This window comes from Zootermopsis nevadensis, unplaced genomic scaffold (assembly GCF_977971745.1).
Source record: "Zootermopsis nevadensis isolate Lab colony 2312 unplaced genomic scaffold, Znev_1.0 Znev_ptg000006l, whole genome shotgun sequence".
Classification (NCBI taxonomy): Eukaryota; Metazoa; Arthropoda; class Insecta; order Blattodea; family Termopsidae; genus Zootermopsis; species Zootermopsis nevadensis.
Window position 1 is genome coordinate 5838112 of NW_028259138.1, and position 23098 is coordinate 5861209.

The 23098-nt window shown below is 39.1% G+C and overlaps 1 protein-coding gene across 4 annotated transcripts in view; it reads left to right on the plus strand.

The window, feature by feature from the left end:
- Nucleotides 1–23098, plus strand: part of LOC110835244 (uncharacterized) — a 102388-nt gene that overhangs the window by 11311 nt on the left and 67979 nt on the right. For 2 of the 4 annotated variants that reach the window (XM_087343603.1, XM_087343604.1), the window contains exons 5-6: nucleotides 2814–2984; nucleotides 3615–3911. In XM_087343603.1, the coding sequence (XP_087199729.1) occupies nucleotides 2814–2984; nucleotides 3615–3821 (378 nt within the window). In that variant the 3' untranslated portion in view covers nucleotides 3822–3911. The remainder of the gene's footprint in view (nucleotides 1–2813; nucleotides 2985–3614; nucleotides 3912–23098) is intronic. The other 2 variants (XM_087343606.1, XM_087343605.1) reach the window with 1 other exon arrangement.

Below are 23098 nucleotides of genomic sequence, written 5' to 3' on the forward strand. Positions count from 1 at the left end.
ATTTTATGGACTGTCTTTAGTAGTTTGTGGTGTAAGCAGGGACTTTAGATCCTTGTTTTATTGTAATCAAATTACAAGTTTTTGTAATGCTGCAGAAATATAGTATTTAGGTAGAAGAGGAAGGATTCGGGGCAAAACAGAGAATGACTAGTGGGGACCAGTTAATACAAAAACTAATTAATGATCAGCAATGTTGATAATGGTAGAAAAAATAATTTCTGCAAATTGGAGTTGCAAAATTAATCTGAATTTACGTACTATCACACCCTTTCCAATCTACTGAAGCTTGTTTACCCATTATGGAAACACTAAAGAGTTTGTTCCATTCTCAGTGCACAATGTCCTGAACCAGGGGTATGCTTTATCCCCAATGCTTTTTAATTTTTTTCTAGAACATGTCATCAGGAAGGGCTTGAATGAATGATCTGGACTAGGTACTTGCCTATGCTGATGATGTCAATCTGCTGGGGAATGGGGTGGGTACCATAATCAAGAATGCAGAAACTCCTATGCAGGCTAGCAAGGAAATGTAGATTCAACTAAATACAAGATTGACATCAGCAATAATGGCAAACAATTATAAGTAACACATCATTTGAAAAAATTTCAAAATTTAAGTATCTGGGAACAACAACAAACAGAAATAAGGTCCACAATGAAATTAAGAGTAGAATACATTAAGGAAATGCTTGTTTTTATTCAATTAAAAAACTGTCATCATCTTGTTTGCTATCAAAAACACTAAAGATCACAATATACAAAACAATTTTACCTGTTGTCCTATTATGATTGTGAAATGTCCTATTCATTATTTATTATCTAAATCAAGTTTGAGACTTTTAATTAAATGAATTGATTCCCTGATGCCACTGATGATGACCTCTTGAGGTTGAAACGCGTATGGCAATAGTGTATTTTTTATAATGTTAATAGTTGTTTGTTTGCTTATTTATATATTTAATTAACCTGTTTAGCTTCATGGTCATACCAATTTCACTGGGGATTTTGAATAATACTTTTATTGTTATTGTTGCGGTGAAGAGAGATTGTCTGAATGGAACTGCAGATGGTAATAGACCCAATGTCCATCTCCCACATGATACATGAATGATATACAGTGAAACCTCGATGCATCGTTTTCGGCGGGGGAGGGAAATAAAAACGATAGTTGCGGGAAAGCATTAAAAATTAAAAAAACAAAACAATGTTTCTCTTTCAAAGTTACTTCTTTTTACCAAAAAAGTCTTTAATGGACAACTGGTTTGTCGAAACTTTACGTTTTAGGCCAAACAGAGCCCTTTCCACGTTCAAAATATTTTCCTCATCACGTTCACTAATATTATGCATATAAAAGAACGACTTCACTTTTGCCAATGCTTCGGCAAAACTCGGCACAGCTTCGGGCTCGCATTCGTTGTCTTCCTCTTCCTCACCACTCCCACCCCCTTCACAAACAATAACAGGAAGAATGGAAATACTGTTACTGCTGAACTCAACGAAATGTAGCTGTACCAGTGAACCACTGGAAATGAGATGAACCAGAAGAATGATGCCTGCCTTTCCTTTGTACTTATAATAAAAGCATTTGTGAAGAAATTCACACTGCACATGCCATCTGGCATCCCTGGAAGGAAATATGAGGGCACCCTAATTAAACTCATAAAATTTCTGACAATGAGCACCACCATTCACTCCAACTATCACCCCTGCACCACTGACCCCTCATTCCAAAAGAATCTGTGCTGGTTGGGCGACATAACAGGTTACCACTACTGTGTATTCCAAAAACATTGTGCGTCTTTCGGTATTAATTTATCTCAAAACCAAGCATTTTAATTTCTCAGAAACGATCATTGCGGGAAAATTGTGGGCCGGGACTAAGATTTTTGAACGATAGACGCGATAAAACGATAGTTCGAGGAACGATAGAAGCGGGAAAACGTAACATTATTTTATATGGGATGTATCTGGGACCGAACAAAACGGACGATGCATCCGGGAAAACGATAGTTCCAGGAACGATGGATAGAGGTTTCACTGTAGCAGTGGAATGATATTGATGGGAGAACTGATGAACTAGGACCTCTCCCAGCACTGCCTTGTCCACCACATGTCCCACTGCACTTACTGGGGTATGAACCTGGGCAGCTGTGTGATTGAATATTACTTTCTCCTGAGTGATTCATGGGCTTTCCAGAAGTCTGTAAATAACTGATGTACTATAATTTCCTGATGTGAAGTTAAAGGAGGCAAGATTATGATTATCAGAATACGTTTCATTTCTTTTGCATGCTTGAAACAGTAGAAAATTTAAAGTTACAGATCAAAGAAATAAAATTCACTACCGTGCCATTTGTAAAATACAAGTCGTATAAGCCCATCAAAATTCATATGAAATTTTGTTTAATACATATAGTGTATTGCAAATTTTACACTACTAGAGCAAAGCACTCCTTTCAGAGCTCCTGGTGGTGGTGGTGTGGAGGGGTTGCATTTTAAAATCTTGAGTAAAACTACACCAAACCACCACCACCCCCACCCCTGAATGGTGGGTTAAAAAAAGACAAATTTACATTAATTTTGCAACTCCAATTTGAAGAAATTATTTTTTTCTACTGTTATCAACATTCCTGATCATTAATTAGTTTTTTGTGTCCCCACTAGTCATTCATTTGACATGCTTAATGAATTTTCACAATATTTTGCACTTATTTATGTGTGATTTATTTGTATGAAACTTGGAACACCACTTGCTATGAAATGTGCACTGTACCAAATTTCCTATAGCTACTTTTATATTTATTTTGTTGCAGGAAGGTGGGGTCACATCAGAGCGAGTGATTGTCCTTTACTTCTTTTGCTCTGATCTTGCTATCAGAGCTCTACGCAACAGCCTGAGAGACATTTTTTATTTAATAACTTACTGGAGTCAGCAGTATATTATTGAGAAGTTGAGTGTGTGGGTGCAAGAACATGGAGAATGGGTATGAGACACCTTTTCGTTATTATTATTAAGCTTGCTTGAAAACTTTTCTCACATGACCATTGTGCAAGAAATGTTCTTATCAGGGTTAACATTGAAGAAAGAGGGACAAATCATAGTTTGGATCTGAAATTAAAACTAAAACACAAGGGAACTTTTAACAGGGTTAACATTAAATTATAATAAATTAAATTAAGTGACTAACAAACAAACAAATAGTATAAATCTGAGCTCTTACCAAAAGTAAGAATAACGAATGATCAGAATCTATATGGGCAGGTGAATACAGTGAAGTAAGTAATTTGAAAAAAATTAAATTTCAACGTGTGATTACTCACCCGGGTGGAAGGTTAGTAAAAAGTTGTTAGTGGAACCACGGTTCCGGAGAATTTTACGTGAATACGTCTATACGGAAAGGAAGTTTATATATTGGCTTTATTCTAAATATTTCCTTTATACATGCTTTACAATTGAGATAAATTTGTTTAAGATATTGCTTAATCAACTTGAATTAGTTGTGCTTAAGATGGGTCTGTGGTAGCTGAATGTAATGTAAAGTAATGTAATGAAATGAAGGTAAGGTAAGGTAATGTAAGGTATTTTATTTATTTAGTGTTCTGTCTGACGACAGGTCCATATGAACAGGATCCTTCCATCCTTTTCTTGGGCTGGGACCTGTTCATATACGTTCTTGGCAGATGATCCAGAAGTGGTGTGCCATTGCCTTCTTCTGTGTGTGAATGGAGTAATTGTTGGGATGCTACGGAGAAACCGGGGAAGCCCCCGGAGGAAAACTCCGTGTTGCCTAGACCACAGCCTTGCCCAACACAAGTTATAAATTCGGGCACCGCCGGGAATCGAACCCGAGACCCCAGGATCACAAGGCCAGCGTTCTAACCGCTAGACCACCGTGGCGGTCTAATGTAAGGTAAGGTAATGTAATGTAACGTAAGGTAATGTTAGGTAAGGTAAGGTAATGTAATGAAATATTTTATAGGTAAGAACAATGCCGAGTAAGCAGATGACGTTTCCTAGGTAACAAAATTACCGAGAAATGTAACGTTTCCTAGGTAACCATTATTGTCGATTACTCACCCCGGGTGGAAGTTTAGTAAAAAAGATCGAATATCCCCTGTTGTAATGTTATTCTGGTGCAGTTCGTTATCAAGAAAGCGTACCAATAACTGCTCTCCTGTTTTGTTGGCTTTAGCTCTGACACGTCGATTGTCCATGTCTTCTTAAACAATGTTCCATACAATATGAATAAAAATATCAGTACAAATGGGTTATCTGATGAACAGTGTTAACTTATGATCGCTGTCTTCTTTATTGTAATTTATCTGAATTGTCCATGATGTCTTCTTAAACAATGTTCCATGCAATATGATTGAATATCCTCTGTTATAACAACGTTGTTCCGCACCAGTTCATAATGAAGAAAGAGTACCAACAACTGCTCTTCTGTATTACTGGCAGCTTGAGCACGTACACGTTCTTTGTCCATGATGTCTTCTTAAATAATGTTCCATCCAATATGATTGAATATCCTCTGTTATAACAACGTTATTCCGCACCAGTTCATAATGAAGGAGGAGTGTCCAACAACTGCTCTCCTAAGATATTGTAGATGCGTCATATTGTGATTTATTTAAATAGTATTAAAAATATATTAAAATTAGCCGTCAATCACAATATAATATAATTAAAAGATTAAAATATCATTTTACGTTCCCTATCGAGTACTCGATTTACATGTGGAACATACACGACATGTTTCGGCTATATATAGCCATCATCAGGTGTTATGTTTATAAACTTTTCACTGAATTACTGATTTTTTAATGATTTTTAGTTTTCATTTTTCTTATGATGTTCTTGTCCTTTATATTGTTTCTTCATTTGTTGTAGTATCACAGGTTACTAATATGTTTGTATTTCGTAGTGATGTCAATGTTTTGTATATGGACTGTGAAGTAAAGGTTTCAAACTATTAATGAAAATTGAATATAGAAAACAAAATAAATAGTTGAAATTAATCATGTGAACTTACCCAAGAAGTAATATCGTATCAGTATTATGAGAGATCGGAGATGTACTGTACTGTATTGGATCGTGGCTGGTTACCGACTGCGGTGCTAGTGGGTGAAAGGTGGTTTGTCAGGGTTGAGGTCAAGGTACTGAAGTGATTGACGGCTAATTTTCATATATTTTTAACTGCTCTCCTGTATTGCTGGCAACCTTAATAATAATAATGAGAAGGTGTCTCATACCCATTCTCCATGTTCTTGCACCCACTCACTCAACCGTTCAACAACATATTGACGTCCCCACTGTATTATTACTTGTAGCATATTCTTCTTGTTTATAAATCTCTTAACGAGATCGAAGAAAAAGAGGAAAGCCACAACCACTATCTAGTCAATAATAATAAAAATAGACTTCAAAAATATAAACACATAAATAACTGATTACAACTGCACGCCAGAACTAAGCAATATGCTGCTATCACCTGTTATTGCGTATGTACACACATATAGCCACTATTCCAAAGCAGCAAAATAGTGTCACTGCAATCCTATATGCATTGATCACGGTGTAGTATCCCAGGTCCCCCAGAGTCGTCGGACTCTTGACTCTTGGACTAAGGATTAACTACTGCAGATGAGCCAAGCGGATGCTTCTGTGTTCAGGTGGCTGTGGAGCTGCTGGATAAGGCGTCACTTAAGAGTGATGTAGCTCAAGTGCAATCTTTAGATGTCCTTTATTGAAGAAGCTGCAGATACAGTCTGTGAGGTTGCTGAGACTTCGGAGACCCAAGAGCAGAGATTCGAATTCAATGGCAGCGTGACTGCCTGAGCTGAATGGTTGTAGCTACTCCCCCTTGTCTTAAATTTTCGAGAGGTATATATATATATATGCTTCAGTAAATGATTTCCCTTGACGTAGGGTACCAAAATACTCTCTATTTCTCTGCCTTAGGGAGTCTTGGTCTCAACATCACATGTTTTTCCATTCATGGTTCTGTGCCCTCTGGCCGTTTAAACCTGTGTACTTTAAATTTAGGGTGTTTGCGTCCTTCGATCGCAGTTTCTGTTTCTTTGGATTTCGTAACACAATTTCCTAACATTTCTCAATAACAAGGTTATACTAGCTTAATAATTGACTGCATACCTCAATACGTGGTTCGTGACCCACAGATACGACACCTCCGTCCTTAAGGGAGATTGGCTAATACAATTTGATTTTTTATTAGACAATCTTTGAACATGTAGGCACTACCTTTTTCCTGCGGGTACCGTCGTACTACTGGACCTTTCAATCTGGGGGTTACAACAACATTCATTGGAGTTAATTCTGTTACTTCACCACTCGTCTCGGCTGTGTGTACATTCGTGTCGAGGCTGAGTGTTATCCCTCGTCTGTGAAGACTTTCGTTAGATGCATGCACATTATTTACAATTCTAGGTTTAAATATGATAGCTCCACAACTGTCAGCTTTCGTTATCCATTTCATAAACCTGGGCCAACAGTTCCTGCAACATTTACAGCAGCAACAACAACATAATATACTGATTAGTAAGCCTAATACCACAAAACCAATAGTTGCTAATACCGACAACTGCGTTGTCCTTGCGGAATGTTTTATTTTCCATTCCTGATCCCTTATCAATTTTTCTACGTCCTTAATTTTATAACTAGCTATTTTCAACTCGTCGTTATGTATAAGTATGTTCCTTATTGGTGACTCTAGTTGTAGTTCATTCAGATTAATTACAGGTAATTCTGTTTCGCAGCAGTTAACTTCTAGTTGTAGGGGGGGAATAATATCTTTCCTCGTGCTGTTTACATAATGCGTCGTGATGGACCTAATCATGACCTTTTCACCATATCCAGTACAATCCGCTAGGAATGTCAATATTCCGCCATCTTTTATTTCAATTTCTGATGGGTTCTGGTCAGGGCAAATGACGGTCAGGTGATCTGTTGTGGGTGCTACGTATATCCATGAATTGTCCTTTAGCGGTGTCCAAAGCGTTTCTTTTAATTCTAAAATTCTTTGTGTGCAACTTTTTGGTATGACTCTAATTGGTTGTAACATTTGGGCCTCGCAATCATTTGCTGAGTGACTGATTTGCAAAGGAAAATTTTGCTTGCATACTAATCTGTCATCATTTACCTTTCTGCATACACTTAACTCATTCTGATGTAATCTTGCATAATATTGTTTAGTGGTGTCCAGCATGACATATTCTTTCTCAGGCTGGATAAATGTAAATTTGTTAGCTGTGTCCTTAACCTTCATGGGAAATGGTAAAACCTTATACACATCAAATACATAATGCATTGCTAATGGCACCTTCACCACATATATAAGATTATGTCCTACAATATACACTTCTATGTTTACGATATTAACTAATTGATACAGGTAAGCTTCGCTCAGTGTAACAGGCACTTGTAAGTCGCGGGGAAAGCTATCCTGACTGGTTTTCAAAATCTCAATCAAATGATTTGGTGATAATATCTGTGGCTGCATGATCCCTTGTTTTGCGTTTAGGCACAACTGGATTAAGACATCGTATTCATCCTTTACTTCTTCCAAAGCTCGCTGTATTTGAATAGCATGGTCATTTAATGCTACCAACATGGAGGTGTACTTATACTTCTCTTTTATCTCACCATTTTCCTGATTGATAAATTCCTTTATTTCTGTTAATCCCTTTTTCAAAATCAATTCGTTACTGGAAACATCATTTAGGGTTTTATTAACCGATTTCAGGGTTGATCTAACAACTACCATTTGCTCTCCTGCTAGTTTTATTAAGTCAAGCTGCTCTCCTTCAAGCTGTCTGATTTTATTATTGTAAAACTCTTCATTGTCTGAATCTAATACTCCGAATAGGGAATGCGATACTTGCCCTATAAAATTAAGAAGTCCCCTTTTGTGTCTGCAAGTAACTTTCTCAGTCCTAGTGAGTTGTGACACAAGGCTCCTCATTTCCTGTAATTTTGCTAATTTCCTAGTAGCATCGTTAATGGTAGTTCTACATTCAGTTAAATTTAGCCATAAGGTACCACTATGTTTCTTGCAAAATCCTATTGTTTGTTCTATGTATTGACTTATAACATCAATATTATCGCTGGCTTGCTGCAAATTTAGATATGTCATAATTCTCCATTCGCTGTTATATAGCCTTGCCTCTGCTTCGTGCTGATAATAAAGACCTGGTGAATTTCGAATTGGCTCTACGCGCACGTCGAGAGTTACGCCCTTCGTCGCTCCGCTAGCGAGCAATCCCAGGATTAACATCCACATCTGTAATCACGTGAAAAACAGTTCAGCCCGGTTGGCGTGTATTTTTAATTCTTTAGACCGTTTTGTACGTAATACGAGGTTAGAGCCTTCTATTCTCAATATCTCATATGGTCCTACGTAAGCTGCTTCTAATTTCTTAGATCGGCCACGGCGGACATTTTCATCTCGCACTAGTACCATACCTCCTACCTCAAATTTCGGTACGTGCACCTCTCGGTCATAATTCTTTTGGTTACTTAATTTTGCTGTTTCCAAATTTCTCCTTACCATGGCATAACTACTTTGCAACCTAGCTTCTGACTCTTTTACATAACTGTCGTAGGCATAGTATGTACTTCTGGGTTATCTTTGCAGAATACCCGGTAAATTTGGCAACCTGCCATACAGTAATTGGAATGGCATGTAATTTGTTGAACTTTGTGGAGTTGTGTTATGTGCGAAAGTGGCGTATCTCACCCAATGGTCCCAATCTCCTAAATCCATGGCTACATAACTCCTAATATATTCCACCAAGCTTCGGTGAGTTCTTTCTAGTAATCCTTGCGTCTGTGGCCTAAAGGAAGTCGACTGGATCTTCTTTATGCCTAGTAATTTGCACATGTTTTTGAAAGTCTCACTTAAAAAGTTTGCTCCACAATCAGATAGAACCACCTGTGGCTGTCCGTATATCAAAACAACGTTTTCTACAAATGCCTTGGCTACTTCCTCTGCTGTCTGTTCTTTTAGGGGTAAAAAGTAAAGTAAAGTTTGTCCCACTATACGCCATGTAGGCGTTTGGGGTGAGAGGAGGTACAGTAGGGCACCGCTTATACGGCGGGTTAGGGACCAGACCCCCGCCGTAAAGCGAAAATCGCCGAAAAGCGGATTTTTGCCTTTTTTCACTTGTAAATGCATATCAAAGCCTAATAAGATGTTACACTATCATATAGTAAGTGCACAATAGCGCTAGGCCTAAGAAAACGATATGAAATTAAAATGAATATCAGTAATACACACATTGTCCTCAGCTTATAGTGATTGGTGAATATAAATTTGAAAATTGATATGCTTATAGTAGGAAGGATGAAGGAGATGGCGCATCTTCATCATCTGACTCTTCAACGAATCTTATTGGTTTTGGTGATGGTTCGGAAGCCATAGACATGCCTTGTTCACGAAGTTTAATCATCTCTAACTTGGCATTTAAAATAAGAGGCTTACGACTCCTCTTTTTATCGTTACTACCCTTAGACGCCATTGTAATTACAATGTAGTAACACAAAAATATTATATAAATATACAGTTTGTAATAACTGAAAAATTGCCAGAAATACGGAGAGACAAGGAGCGCACAAAAGCTGTAAACAGACTGAATCAGCGATGAGAAAATGGCGCCGGACGCACTTCTCTGACTCAGCTGTTGAGCGCCGTATTAGCGGATCGCCATAAAGCGGAGCGCCGAAAAGCGGGACCCTACTGTATAGCTCCTCTCTTCCTTGACCCCGGCACTAGATGGGGGTGAGTGGTCAGCATCACGCCCCGGCTTTAGAGGAGGCTGGGTGGGCCCCAGAGCCGGTCTGGACGCAGAGGCTAGAGGAAAAATCCTCTGCCCCCGTCGGGGATCGAACCCCGGTCGTCCAGCCCGTAGCTAGTCACTATACTGACTGAGCTATCCCGGCTCATGTTCTTTTAGGGGTACAGCTATTAAAAATTTTGACAGGTCATCTTGCACGGTCAAGATGTATCTATTTCCTTCGTTGCTTGGACTAATAGGGCCTACTATATCTACTATGCATTTTTCAAAAACTACGGAAGGGGTATCTGTAATGGTCAATGGCATTCTCGTGTGACATTGTGTCAGTTTGTTCTTCTGGCACTTTTCGCATCTCTTGATGAAGGCTTCTACATCCTCCTTCATCCCTTCCCAACTAATATACTGTTTTAGCCTCTTGTACGTTCGGTTCATCCCGTGTCCTCCTATTGGGGTTTCATGCAGTTCTTTCAGGATTTCTAACTTCTCCTTGTCACTAAGCTTACTACTCTTTGCTTTCATTTCATCAGGTCGTCCATTTGTTCCTCCATTTTCACTTCTCTCACTGAGTGTTTCTGACCTTTCTTTCTCCTTCCCTTTACTACTTCTTCCCCTTATTTCCTCAGGCGTTAACTCCGCACTTTCATTTTCAATGGTCATTGTATACATTCTACTCAACCCGTCACTATGAACCGTCAGCTCATCCGGTCCACCTAATACTCGCTGACTCGGTTGCTCGTGTATTCTACGCCCCGAGGTATTCGTGGGGAAACCAAGGAACATTGAAGGCAGTTTGACATAACAATCAATTAAATTAAATCTCAATCAATTTTGAAGTTAAACAAACAAAATGAATTTAATGTGAAAAAATTGATAAAAAAAAAGCAAGAATTACAAAAAAAGAAAACTGTGTTACAAAACAAGAAATACAATTAATCTTTCGGAAGATAAAAATTAAAGTTACACAAACATACGCCCAAGTGTGTCCATACTTGATGGCAGCCACACCTTCAACATCATCGAAAAACCCTTCGTCATTTTAAACAGAATACTACGTAAGGCCCCCCCTTTAAAAATATGAATGTTTGTAGGCGCAGTTGGCTACCTACAAACTCCCCTTAGCCGCCAGACCGGCTTTACACTGATATCAACACAATTAACTCATCACCTCATACACTCGACCACAAGTAAATTCAAAAATACATGGCAAGTATTAATATGTGGGTCGCAGTGCTTCCTCAACACAAAAAAACATCCGTAGTTCTCCTCCCGTAGCCACGCTACACTACGCTACGACGTCACACTAATTACTTGGCGAAGTGCTTTAAATGTGATCACACATTTCAAACTAGCCACTTCCCAATACAACTCCAGGTACCCCATGGCACCTTCCACAGTTTCGGGTTTCCCTACAAGACCCGTTGAAAAACTCGACCTCGCCATCGGCTGCCAGATCAGCCCCAACTTACACGTAACATCATACATGAATACACAGACATCCATACACACACAACACTCGCACACACCCAACACCCAGTGAATTTCAAATACACGATACGTACATAACAACGTTCTTTCCAAAGCTTCAACTTTTCCACGCGACCTTATTTACCTTATGGTCCGCGAAGAATCATGAAAGATCAAATCCCATACATTGATCAGTCATCCGTTTGAATCACACCAGGATTCAAAGACTCGATCTTGTCTCGGCGTGACACACGCTCCCATGAGACCAAGATAGCCACTAGCCTCCCTACCAGGCATAAGCTTTGGATCACGTGTTCCGCTACGCAGTAGCTCGTGATCAAACTGGTGTTTCCCCCGTCTTATCGCGCTGCTACTCTCGCACAGAGGCATCCCATACTACCTTATGCAACAGTCTGCAGACACGATACATTCACCAAAACACGCAATTACTCTTTTCCATTTACACACACAACAGAGTAATATGCGTAAGAAAAAAAAAACAAAATAATACCCGTCAACCTATATGACGATACACATACACGACAGTAAGATGAAGCCCTTTGTTACAACCGGGCCACACCCTATCACAAGTATACGATACTTACAATTTCCATTTACTCATTAAAAAAAAACTCACACCAGAAAATAAACTATATACACAAGCTGCAAATTCCGTCGACCATCGTAATAAGCATATCAGACTTAATTTTGAACCGAAAATAGAGAACCAAGAATTTTGAAGCCAAACGAAGCCTAACGCACGTCTGCTTATGATGACGGTCGAACCAGAAAGAGGAAGACCCAAGCCAGGTCAATCCTAATCACGCGTCTTCCCGAGCCTGAGACATGGAGAGGGGAGAAAGAAGCTAATTGGTTCGTAGTGACGTAAGGGAACATCTAGGATTATGCTAGCTGGATCATCGTCTTGCGGTACTTCACCTTCTCGTGGCCAGCCAAACACAGTTCAAGTGCCGGCCGCCAGAGGTCATTGAGGCCCTGAACCTTAGAACGGTTCAACTATTTGAATTTTCCTTTCCTTTCTTGTAGATAATGACGTAATCGAATTCTTCTAGTTTTAACTTCAATCTCATAATTCTAGAATTTGGGTCATTCATCTTAAATATCCACGTTAAGGGTTTATGGTCTGTAACAATAGTGAATTTTCACCTTATTGAAAGTATTTGTCAGGGCCATTTTCACCAATCTTACTAACGTTGCGGGAAATCCGAATTCTCTCATTATTTCTATTATTAGCTGATTTCTATCTATTCTATTGTAGGCCTGTTTGAAGTCAATATATAGTTGATGTACTTTGATGTTTCGTTCGCATGTCTTCTCCAGTGTAGTTGTAAGGCGATGAATCTGGTCAATTGTTGATGGGTTTCTCCTAAAACCACACTGGTAGTCTCGTAAACAATCTTCAACTTAAAGCTCCAGGCACTTTGATAATACTGCTGCAAATATTTTATAGGTGACGTTGAGGAGTGAGGTCCTTCGGTAATTCCCGCAGTCTAACTTGTTGCCTTTGTAACCGTCCCACTGCTTTCTACTGTTGGAGTTGCCCGGCTCGGTTGCAGTCTTGTCGATCTCTGTCGTATGTGATGTAATTCGGGATTTCTGCTCATGTAGGCATGGAACTTTTCTCAGGGAATATTACTTCCTCTATCTGGGATTGACTATCCTCCGCAGCATCCACACGATCTCGCAGTCTACGTAATTTAGCCTCATCCTCACTTGCAGTGACGGGGATAATTTCCATCTCCTTTCTAAAATTTTGCAAATCCTGCCGAAAAGTTTCTAACTCACTGTCTACATCTCGCCTATGCTCGACTATTTCTTTGTTTGTTTGTTCATTAATTCGCCTGGTTTCCGCCATGCTCTCTCGCATTGCTCATTCACTCTGGCAAACATTTGCTCAACTTTCTAGTTTACAAGTTTTATTTCATGTCGGGTACCTTCTCTAAGACTCGTCATTTCTCTGGATAATCTGTCTGCAATTGATTCTATATGATTTACAATACCCTCTTTCCTATCTCTGTCCTCCTGCCTGATTGGTTAGTAAAAAGAGATCGAACATCCGTTGTTGAAAGGCCATTCTGCTGCAGTTCGTAAACTAGAAACCATTCCAATAAATCAAATCTAAAACTGTCTTTTAGCTTTATCGTGTTTACTATTTATTCTTTTACGTCCCTCAGATGGGTGGTGTGGTTATGCCTTTTTATTCTGGGACTTTCACTTTTTAATTTGTCCGGAGATAGGGATTAGCTCTATCTAGTGGGCCCAACTGAGTAGGAACCTGAAGACGGAGATAGAGCCTCATCTCCGAAACGTCGTTTTACGTTTTTTACGTTTCATTACTAGACGATGGATAATATCCAAGTAAATTTTTATTCAATTCATTCCAATAACTGCTCTCCTGTTTCGTCCATCTGAGGTCGGACATGAATATGAATACAGTGAAGGGAGTAATTTGAAAAAATTAAATTTCAACGTCTTAGAACTACAGCACTGATTACTCACCCGGGTGGAAGGTTATTAAAAAGACATTCCACATCCGTTGCTGAAAGGTGATCCCGTTGCAGTTCGTACACTACAAAGAATTTCAGTAACAGTTCTCCTGTTCCGTCGGTCTGAGGTTGGACACGTCGATTGTCCATGTCTTCTTAAACAATGTTCCATTAAATATGAATGGGTTATTTGATGAACAGTGTTAACATATGATCGCTGTCTTCTGGATTGTAACACCATACAGCCTGGTAAACATTTCAGAGGTCCCTGCTACGTTCTTCTTCTTCTTCTGTAGCACTACGACCCTTTCAGTGTAGCCTTGGATTCTCTTGTGATCGATGCCCAGTCTTCCCTATTCTGAGCTTTTGTTCTCCAGCTTCTTACACCCATCTGTCCACGTCTTCGATCCACCAGAGTTTTGGTCTTCCTTTCTTAAATTTGCCAGGAGGTTTACTATTGACGATCATCTTACATCCTCTATCATCACTCATTCGGAGTATATGTCCAAGCTATTCTATCCTCCTTGCCTTTATTATAGCTACAATATCTGAGCTTTTGAATAGCTTCTCCAGCTCAATATTCATTCTAATTCTCCATAGGCCATTGTCACATATTGGACCAAAAATCTGCCTTAAAATTTTCCTTTCCCAGGACATAAGCATTCTTTCAGCTAGAGATGTCAAAGTGCAGCATTCAGATCCATACAATGGTATAGGTCGTAGTATAGTAGTGTGCAACCTCACTTTAAGGTTTTGGTGGATATACCTTTTCCTGAGAACTTGGCCTAGAGCATAGTAGCACTTATTGCTTTTATTTCTGTGAGGATGTCATTACAGCTTGTGTTTAAGGAGCCTATATATTTGAAGGACTCCACCCTTTCAAATTCCCTCCCAGCAATCTCTACAACCCCAGGCTCATTTGCTCCGCTCGTCATGTTCAGCATGTACTGGCTTTTGGTGTTGTTAATCTCTAGGCCTACTTTCTTGGCTGCAGTAATTATCTCTTCCACTGGTTCTGTGAGGTACTTCATGCTTCTTCCCAGCGCCACCAAATCATCTGCGTATGCGAGTATCTGACTGGTTCTATTAAAGATGTGTCCTCCAGGGTTTGTTTTGATTGCTCTAATGACCTTTTCTAGACAAATGTTAAATAGCTGTGTAGACAGAGGGTCGCCCCGTCGTATGCCCGACACTGTTTCAAAGCTGTCAGATACCCTACCTTGTATTTTCATCTTATTGAAAGTATTTGTCAGGGCCATTTTCACCAATCTTACTAACGTTGCGGGAAATCCGAATTCTGTCATTATTTCTATTATTAGCTGATTTCTATCTATTCTATCGTAGGCCTGTTTGAAGTCAATATGTAGTTGATGTACTTCGATGTTTCGTTCGCATGTCTTCTCCAGTGTAGTTGTAAGGCGATGAATCTGGTCAATTGTTGATGGGTTTCTCCTAAAACCACACTGGTAGTCTCGTAAACAATCTTCAACTTAAAGCTCCAGGCACTTCGATAATACTGCTGCAAATATTTTATAGGTGACGTTGAGGAGTGAGATCCCTCGGTAATTCCCGCAGTCTAACTAGACTTCAAAAATATAAACACAACTGCATGCCATTACTGAGCAATATGCAGCTAGTGTGTGTTATTGTCCATTTACGGTTACATATGCCCCGAATCCCAATAAGAAAAATAAAATTGCCAGAATCTTATACATTATGTAATGTGTTGCCCTGACAACTGGGCAAACTGCAACCTGAAAGAGGGAATGAACATGTTTAAATTAAACAAAGAACTGGACCTACTGAAATTCATGGAAAATATTACACAGGGTGAAAAATATGTGCACAAGCCCTCCAAAGTGATTCCTTGCATAAAAATATGCAGCAAATGTTGAATAAATACTGCCTGAACAGTACAGAGTGGCCATGAAGTCTGGAAACATAGGTGAATATACATAATAAACGGTTTATTGATATTACATTACAATATATGTTCAATGTGTTGTCCCTGATTAGCAATGCATAGTTCAATGCGCTGTGCAAAATGACAATGAATGCGGTGCATTAATGCAGCATTTCCATCAATCCCTATTTGCAGACTTTATGGCCACTCTGTAGGACATCTGTAGCAACTGAATACATAAAATATTGAATCAACAATTTGTTCCAAACCTTCTACAGAATATTTTATTTATATTACAACGCCTAAAATGTAACACACATTTTTACTCTCCATCAGAAAGACGTTAATTTGGTTCATGGTTGTCGTTTCATTAAATGTTTACATTACCAAAATAATTAAAAGAAATCCATGTATTACAATATCATAGTGTACATATTGGAATTAAAATATTAATTATCACAGATATGTATGCCCCAGCTACAAATGAAAGTCTGGTAACTGAAGCGTAATCAATAACTGCAATATGCAGCTAGTGGGGGTTATTGCCATTTACAGTCACATATGCCCCTAATCCAAATAAGAAAAATAAATATATGGGCAGATAATTGCTGTATGCCATTCTTCAGGCATGGTCTCCGTCTTCCACACCAGTTCACATAAAGAGTGTATGTGTTTCCACAGCGTTCTAGCACTGATTACTCACCTGAGTGAAGCGTCATTAAAGTAAGTTTGAAGGTTATCTGGTATGTCAATTTGACACTTCACAAGTTCATCATAATGCAGGTGTTTTCCAAGATCAGTTGCATCATCTTGTGCATGTACAGCTATCTATCTATCATCACTCATTTGGAGTATATGTCCAAGCCATTCTACCCTCCTTGCCTTTATTACAGCTACAATATCTGAGCTATTGAATAGCTTCTCTAGCTCAATATTCCTTCTAATTCTCCATAGGCCATTGTCACATATTGGACCAAAAATCTGCCTTAAAATTTTTCCTTTCCCAGGACATAAGCATTCTTTCTTGCCTGATTGGTTAGTAAAAAGAGATCGAACATCCGTTGTTGAAAGGCCATTCTGCTGCAGTTCGTAAACTAGAAAGCATTCCAATAACTGCTCTCCTGTTTCGTCCATCTGAGGTCGGACATGAATATGAATACAGTGAAGGGAGTAATTTGAAAAAATTAAATTTCAACGTCTTAGAACTACGGCACTGATTACTCACCCGGGTGGAAGGTTATTAAAAAGACATTCCACATCCGTTGCTGAAAGGTGATCCCGTTGCAGTTCGTACACTACAAAGAATTTCAGTAACAGTTCTCCTGTTCCGTCGGTCTGAGGTTGGACACGTCGATTGTCCATGTCTTCTTAAACAATGTTCCATTAAATATGAATGGGTTATTTGATGAACAGTGTTAACATATGATCGCTGTCTTCTGGATTGTAACACCATACAGCCTGGTAAACATTTCAGAGGTCCCTGCTACGTTCTTCTTCTTCTTCTGTAGCACTACGGCCCTTTCAGTGTAGCCTTGGATTCTCTTGTGATCGATGCCCAGTCTTCCCTATTCTGAGCTTTTGTTCTCCAGCTTCTTACACCCATCTGTCCACGTCTTCGATCCACCAGAGTTTTGGTCTTCCTTTCTTAAATTTGCCAGGAGGTTTACTATTGACGATCATCTTACATCCTCTATCATCACTCATTCGGAGTATATGTCCAAGCTATTCTATCCTCCTTGCCTTTATTATAGCTACAATATCTGAGCTTTTGAATAGCTTCTCCAGCTCAATATTCATTCTAATTCTCCATAGGCCATTGTCACATATTGGACCAAAAATCTGCCTTAAAATTTTCCTTTCCCAGGACATAAGCATTCTTTCAGCTAGAGATGTCAAAGTGCAGCATTCAGATCCATACAATGCTATAGGTCGTAGTATAGTAGTGTACAACCTCACTTTAAGGTTTTGGTGGATATACCTTTTCCTGAGAACTTGGCCTAGAGCATAGTAGCACTTATTGCTTTTATTTCTGTGAGGATGTCATTACAGCTTGTGTTTAAGGAGCCTATATATTTGAAGGACTCCACCCTTTCAAATTCCCTCCCAGCAATCTCTACAACCCCAGGCTCATTGGCTCCGCTCGTCTTGTTCAGCATGTACTGGCTTTTGGTGTTGTTAATCTCTAGGCCTACTTTCTTGGCTGCAGTAATTATCTCTTCCACTGGTTCTGTGAGGTACTTCATGCTTCTTCCCAGCGCCACCAAATCATCTGCGTATGCGAGTATCTGACTGGTTCTATTAAAGATGTGTCCTCCAGGGTTTGTTTTGATTGCTCTAATGACCTTTTCTAGACAAATGGTAAATAGCTGTGTAGACAGAGGGTCGCCCCGTCGTATGCCCGCCGCTGTTTCAAAGCTGTCAGATACCCTACCTTGTATTTTCACCTTATTGAAAGTATTTGTAAGGGTCATTTTCACCAATCTTACTAACGTTGCGGGAAATCCGAATTCTGTCATTATTTCTATTATTAGCTGATTTCTATCTATTCTATCGTAGGCCTGTTTGAAGTCAATATATAGTTGATGTACTTTGATGTTTCGTTCGCATGTCTTCTCCAGTGTAGTTGTAATGCGATGAATCTGGTCAATTGTTGATGGGTTTCTCCTAAAACCACACTGGTAGTCTCGTAAACAATCTTCAACTTAAAGCTCCAGGCACTTCGATAATACTGCTGCAAATATTTTATAGGTGACGTTGAGGAGTGAGATCCTCGGTAATTCCCGCAGTCTAACTAGACTTCAAAAATATAAACACAACTGCATGCCATTACTGAGCAATATGCAGCTAGTGTGTGTTATTGTCCATTTACGGTTACATATGCCCCGAATCCCAATAAGAAAAATAAAATTGCCAGAATCTTATACATTATGTAACGTGTTGCCCTGACAGCTGGGCAAACTGCAACCTGAAAGAGAGAATGAACATGTTTAAATTAAACAAAGAACTGGACCTACTGAAATTCATGGAAAATATTACACAGGGTGAAAAATATGTGCACAAGCCCTCCAAAGTGATTCCTTGCATAAAAATATGCAGCAAATGTTGAATAAATACTGCCTGAACAGTACAGAGTGGCCATGAAGTCTGGAAACATAGGTGAATATACATAATAAACGGTTTATTGATATTACATTACAATATATGTTCAATGTGTTGTCCCTGATTAGCAATGCATAGTTCAATGCGCTGTGCAAAATGACAATGAATGCGGTGCATTAATGCAGCATTTCCATCAATCCCTATTTGCAGACTTTATGGCCACTCTGTAGGACATCTGTAGCAACTGAATACATAAAATATTGAATCAACAATTTGTTCCAAACCTTCTACAGAATATTTTATTTATATTACAACGCCTAAAATGTAACACACATTTTTACTCTCCATCAGAAAGACGTTAATTTGGTTCATGGTTGTCGTTTCATTAAATGTTTACATTACCAAAATAATTAAAAGAAATCCATGTATTACAATATCATAGTGTACATATTGGAATTAAAATATTAATTATCACAGATATGTATGCCCCAGCTACAAATGAAAGTCTGGTAACTGAAGCGTAATCAATAACTGCAATATGCAGCTAGTGGGGGTTATTGCCATTTACAGTCACATATGCCCCTAATCCAAATAAGAAAAATAAACATATGGGCAGATAATTGCTGTATGCCATTCTTCAGGCATGGTCTCCGTCTTCCACACCAGTTCACATAAAGAGTGTATGTGTTTCCACAGCGTTCTAGCACTGATTACTCACCTGAGTGAAGCGTTATTAAAGTAAGTTTGAAGGTTATCTGGTATGTCAATTTGACGCCTCACAAGTTCATCATAATGCAGGTGTTTTCCAAGATCAGTTGCATCATCTTGTGCATGTACAGCTATCTATCTATCATCACTCATTTGGAGTATATGTCCAAGCCATTCTACCCTCCATGCCTTTATTACAGCTACAATATCTGAGCTATTGAATAGCTTCTCTAGCTCAATATTCCTTCTAATTCTCCATAGGCCATTGTCACATATTGGACCAAAAATCTGCCTTAAAATTTTTCCTTTCCCAGGACATAAGCATTCTTTCTTGCCTGATTGGTTAGTAAAAAGAGATTGAACATCCGTTGTTGAAAGGCCATTCTGCTGCAGTTCGTAAACTAGAAACCATTCCAATAACTGCTCTCCTGTTTCGTCCATCTGAGGTCGGACATGAATATGAATACAGTGAAGGGAGTAATTTGAAAAAATTAAATTTCAACGTCTTAGAACTACAGCACTGATTACTCACCCGGGTGGAAGGTTATTAAAAAGACATTCCACATCCGTTGCTGAAAGGTGATCCCGTTGCAGTTCGTACACTACAAAGAATTTCAGTAACAGTTCACCTGTTCCATCGGTCTGAGGTTGGACACGTCGATTGTCCATGTCTTCTTAAACAATGTTCCATTAAATATGAATTAAAATATCAATATAAATGTTGATGAACAGTGTTAACATATGATCGCTGTCTTCTGGATTGTAACACCATACAGCCTGGTAAACATTTCAGAGGTCCCTGCTACATTCTTCTTCTTCTGTAGCACTACGGCCCTTTCAGTGTAGCCTTGGATTCTCTTGTGATCGATGCCCAGTCTTCCCTATTCTGAGCTTTTGTTCTCCAGCTTCTTACACCCATCTGTCCACGTCTTCGATCCACCAGAGTTTTGGTCTTCCTTTCTTAAATTTGCCAGGAGGTTTACTATTGACGATCATCTTACATCCTCTATCATCACTCATTCGGAGTATATGTCCAAGCTATTCTATCCTCCTTGCCTTTATTATAGCTACAATATCTGAGCTTTTGAATAGCTTCTCCAGCTCAATATTCATTCTAATTCTCCATAGGCCATTGTCACATATTGGACCAAAAATCTGCCTTAAAATTTTCCTTTCCCAGGACATAAGCATTCTTTCAGCTAGAGATGTCAAAGTGCAGCATTCAGATCCATACAATGCTATAGGTCGTAGTATAGTAGTGTACAACCTCACTTTAAGGTTTTGGTGGATATACCTTTTCCTGAGAACTTGGCCTAGAGCATAGTAGCACTTATTGCTTTTATTTCTGTGAGGATGTCATTACAGCTTGTGTTTAAGGAGCCTATATATTTGAAGGACTCCACCCTTTCAAATTCCCTCCCAGCAATCTCTACAACTCCAGGCTCATTTGCTCCGCTCGTCTTGTTCAGCATGTACTGGCTTTTGGTGTTGTTAATCTCTAGGCCTACTTTCTTGGCTGCAGTAATTATCTCTTCCACGGGTTCTGTGAGGTACTTCATGCTTCTTCCCAGCGCCACCAAATCATCTGCGTATGCGAGTATCTGACTGGTTCTATTAAAGATGTGTCCTCCAGGGTTTGTTTTGATTGCTCTAATGACCTTTTCTAGACAAATGTTAAATAGCTGTGTAGACAGAGGGTCGCCCCGTCGTATGCCCGCCGCTGTTTCAAAGCTGTCAGATACCCTACCTTGTATTTTCACCTTATTGAAAGTATTTGTCAGGGTCATTTTCACCAATCTTACTAACGTTGCGGGAAATCCGAATTCTCTCATTATTTCTATTATTAGCTGATTTCTATCTATTCTATCGTAGGCCTGTTTGAAGTCAATATATAGTTGATGTACTTTGATGTTTCGTTCGCATGTCTTCTCCAGTGTAGTTGTAAGGCGATGAATCTGGTCAATTGTTGATGGGTTTCTCCTAAAACCACACTGGTAGTCTCGTAAACAATCTTCAACTTAAAGCTCCAGGCACTTCGATAATACTGCTGCAAATATTTTATAGGTGACGTTGAGGAGTGAGGTCCCTCGGTAATTCCCGCAGTCTAACTTGTTGCCTTTTGTAACCGTCCCACTCCTTTCTACTGTTGGAGTTGCCCGGCTCGGTTGCAGTCTTGTCGATCTCTGTCGTATGTTATTATTATTATTATTTATTTGACTGCAAATGGGTTTTTACCCGGTGGCAGTGGTCCTACAATAAGACACAACAAAACATAAGACAACAAAAACAATAAGAAACAACAGAACAATGAGACAGAACAAAAGAATAAGACAACAAAAACAATAACAACAGAACAATGAAACAGAACAAAACAATAACACCAAAAACATAAGACAACAAAAAGAATAACAATAAGAAACAACAGAACAATGAGACACAACAAAACAGTAAGACAAAAAGACATAAGACACAACAAAAACAATAAGACAACAAAACAATGAGACACAAAAAACATAAGGCACAACAAGAACAATAAGACACAACAAAGCAATGAGACACAACAATACAGTAAGACAAAAAGACATGACACAACAAAAACAATGAGTCACAAAAAACATAAGGCACAACAAGAACAATAAGACAACAAAACAACACACCACACTCAAAATAAAACAACTCATAATATTACAAAACCGTATAATCTAAAGTACATAACTTAAAAATTAATACCAACTAGACATAAGTCAGTAACAGTAATGAATCACACGTTTCATCAGGACCTTCTCTTCACTACACTACACTTATGAAGCCTTCCCATCCTCACCCCAATTTACCCCCCTTCACTGCACCCACCCATGTAGTCCCTTTACTTCACCTCATTTATCACTTTCCTAACCTTCTTCCTAAACGTACTTGGTTTACAGGAGAGAGTCCCTAAAACCTCAGCAGGTAGCTGGTTCCAGAGTTGGATGGTCCTATTTACAAAGGAATATTTTCCGATATCTGTTCTTTGTTTTCTGCTCCTAACTTTCCGAATATGATCGACTCTGCTCAGGTAGTATGGCCTTTGCAATCTGTCACCTATAGCTTTCCATGCCCGATCTCCTGTGTACGGCTTGAAGAGAGCACATATTCGTGCTATCTTTCTACGCTGTGCCAGGGTTTCCCAGTTCGAATCGCTCCTGTGATATGCAAATTTACATGCTTTCTTTTGCACCCGTTCTAACGCATTTATCTGCCCCTCCCTGTAAGGATCCCAGCACGCCGCCCCATATTCCAGAATCGGACGCACTAGTGATGTGTAGGCTAGACTTTTAGTGTTACTATTCCCCTTTTTGAGAACACGCATTGTAAAATGAAGTGCCTTCCAGGCTTTTTTCATCGTATAATTTACTTGATCAGCCCAGCTTAAATCGCTGCTTAAGAGTATTCCCAAGTATTTACAACTGCTCACTTCCGGAATTATTTGGTCCCGTAACGAATAGTTTAGTGGTTCCTTCACCCGACTTCTCGTGAAACTAACTGCCTTACTTTTACTTGGGTTAATTTTCATATCATTTTCAACCGCCCACTCCTCCAGACTGTTTAGATCCATCTGCATCTT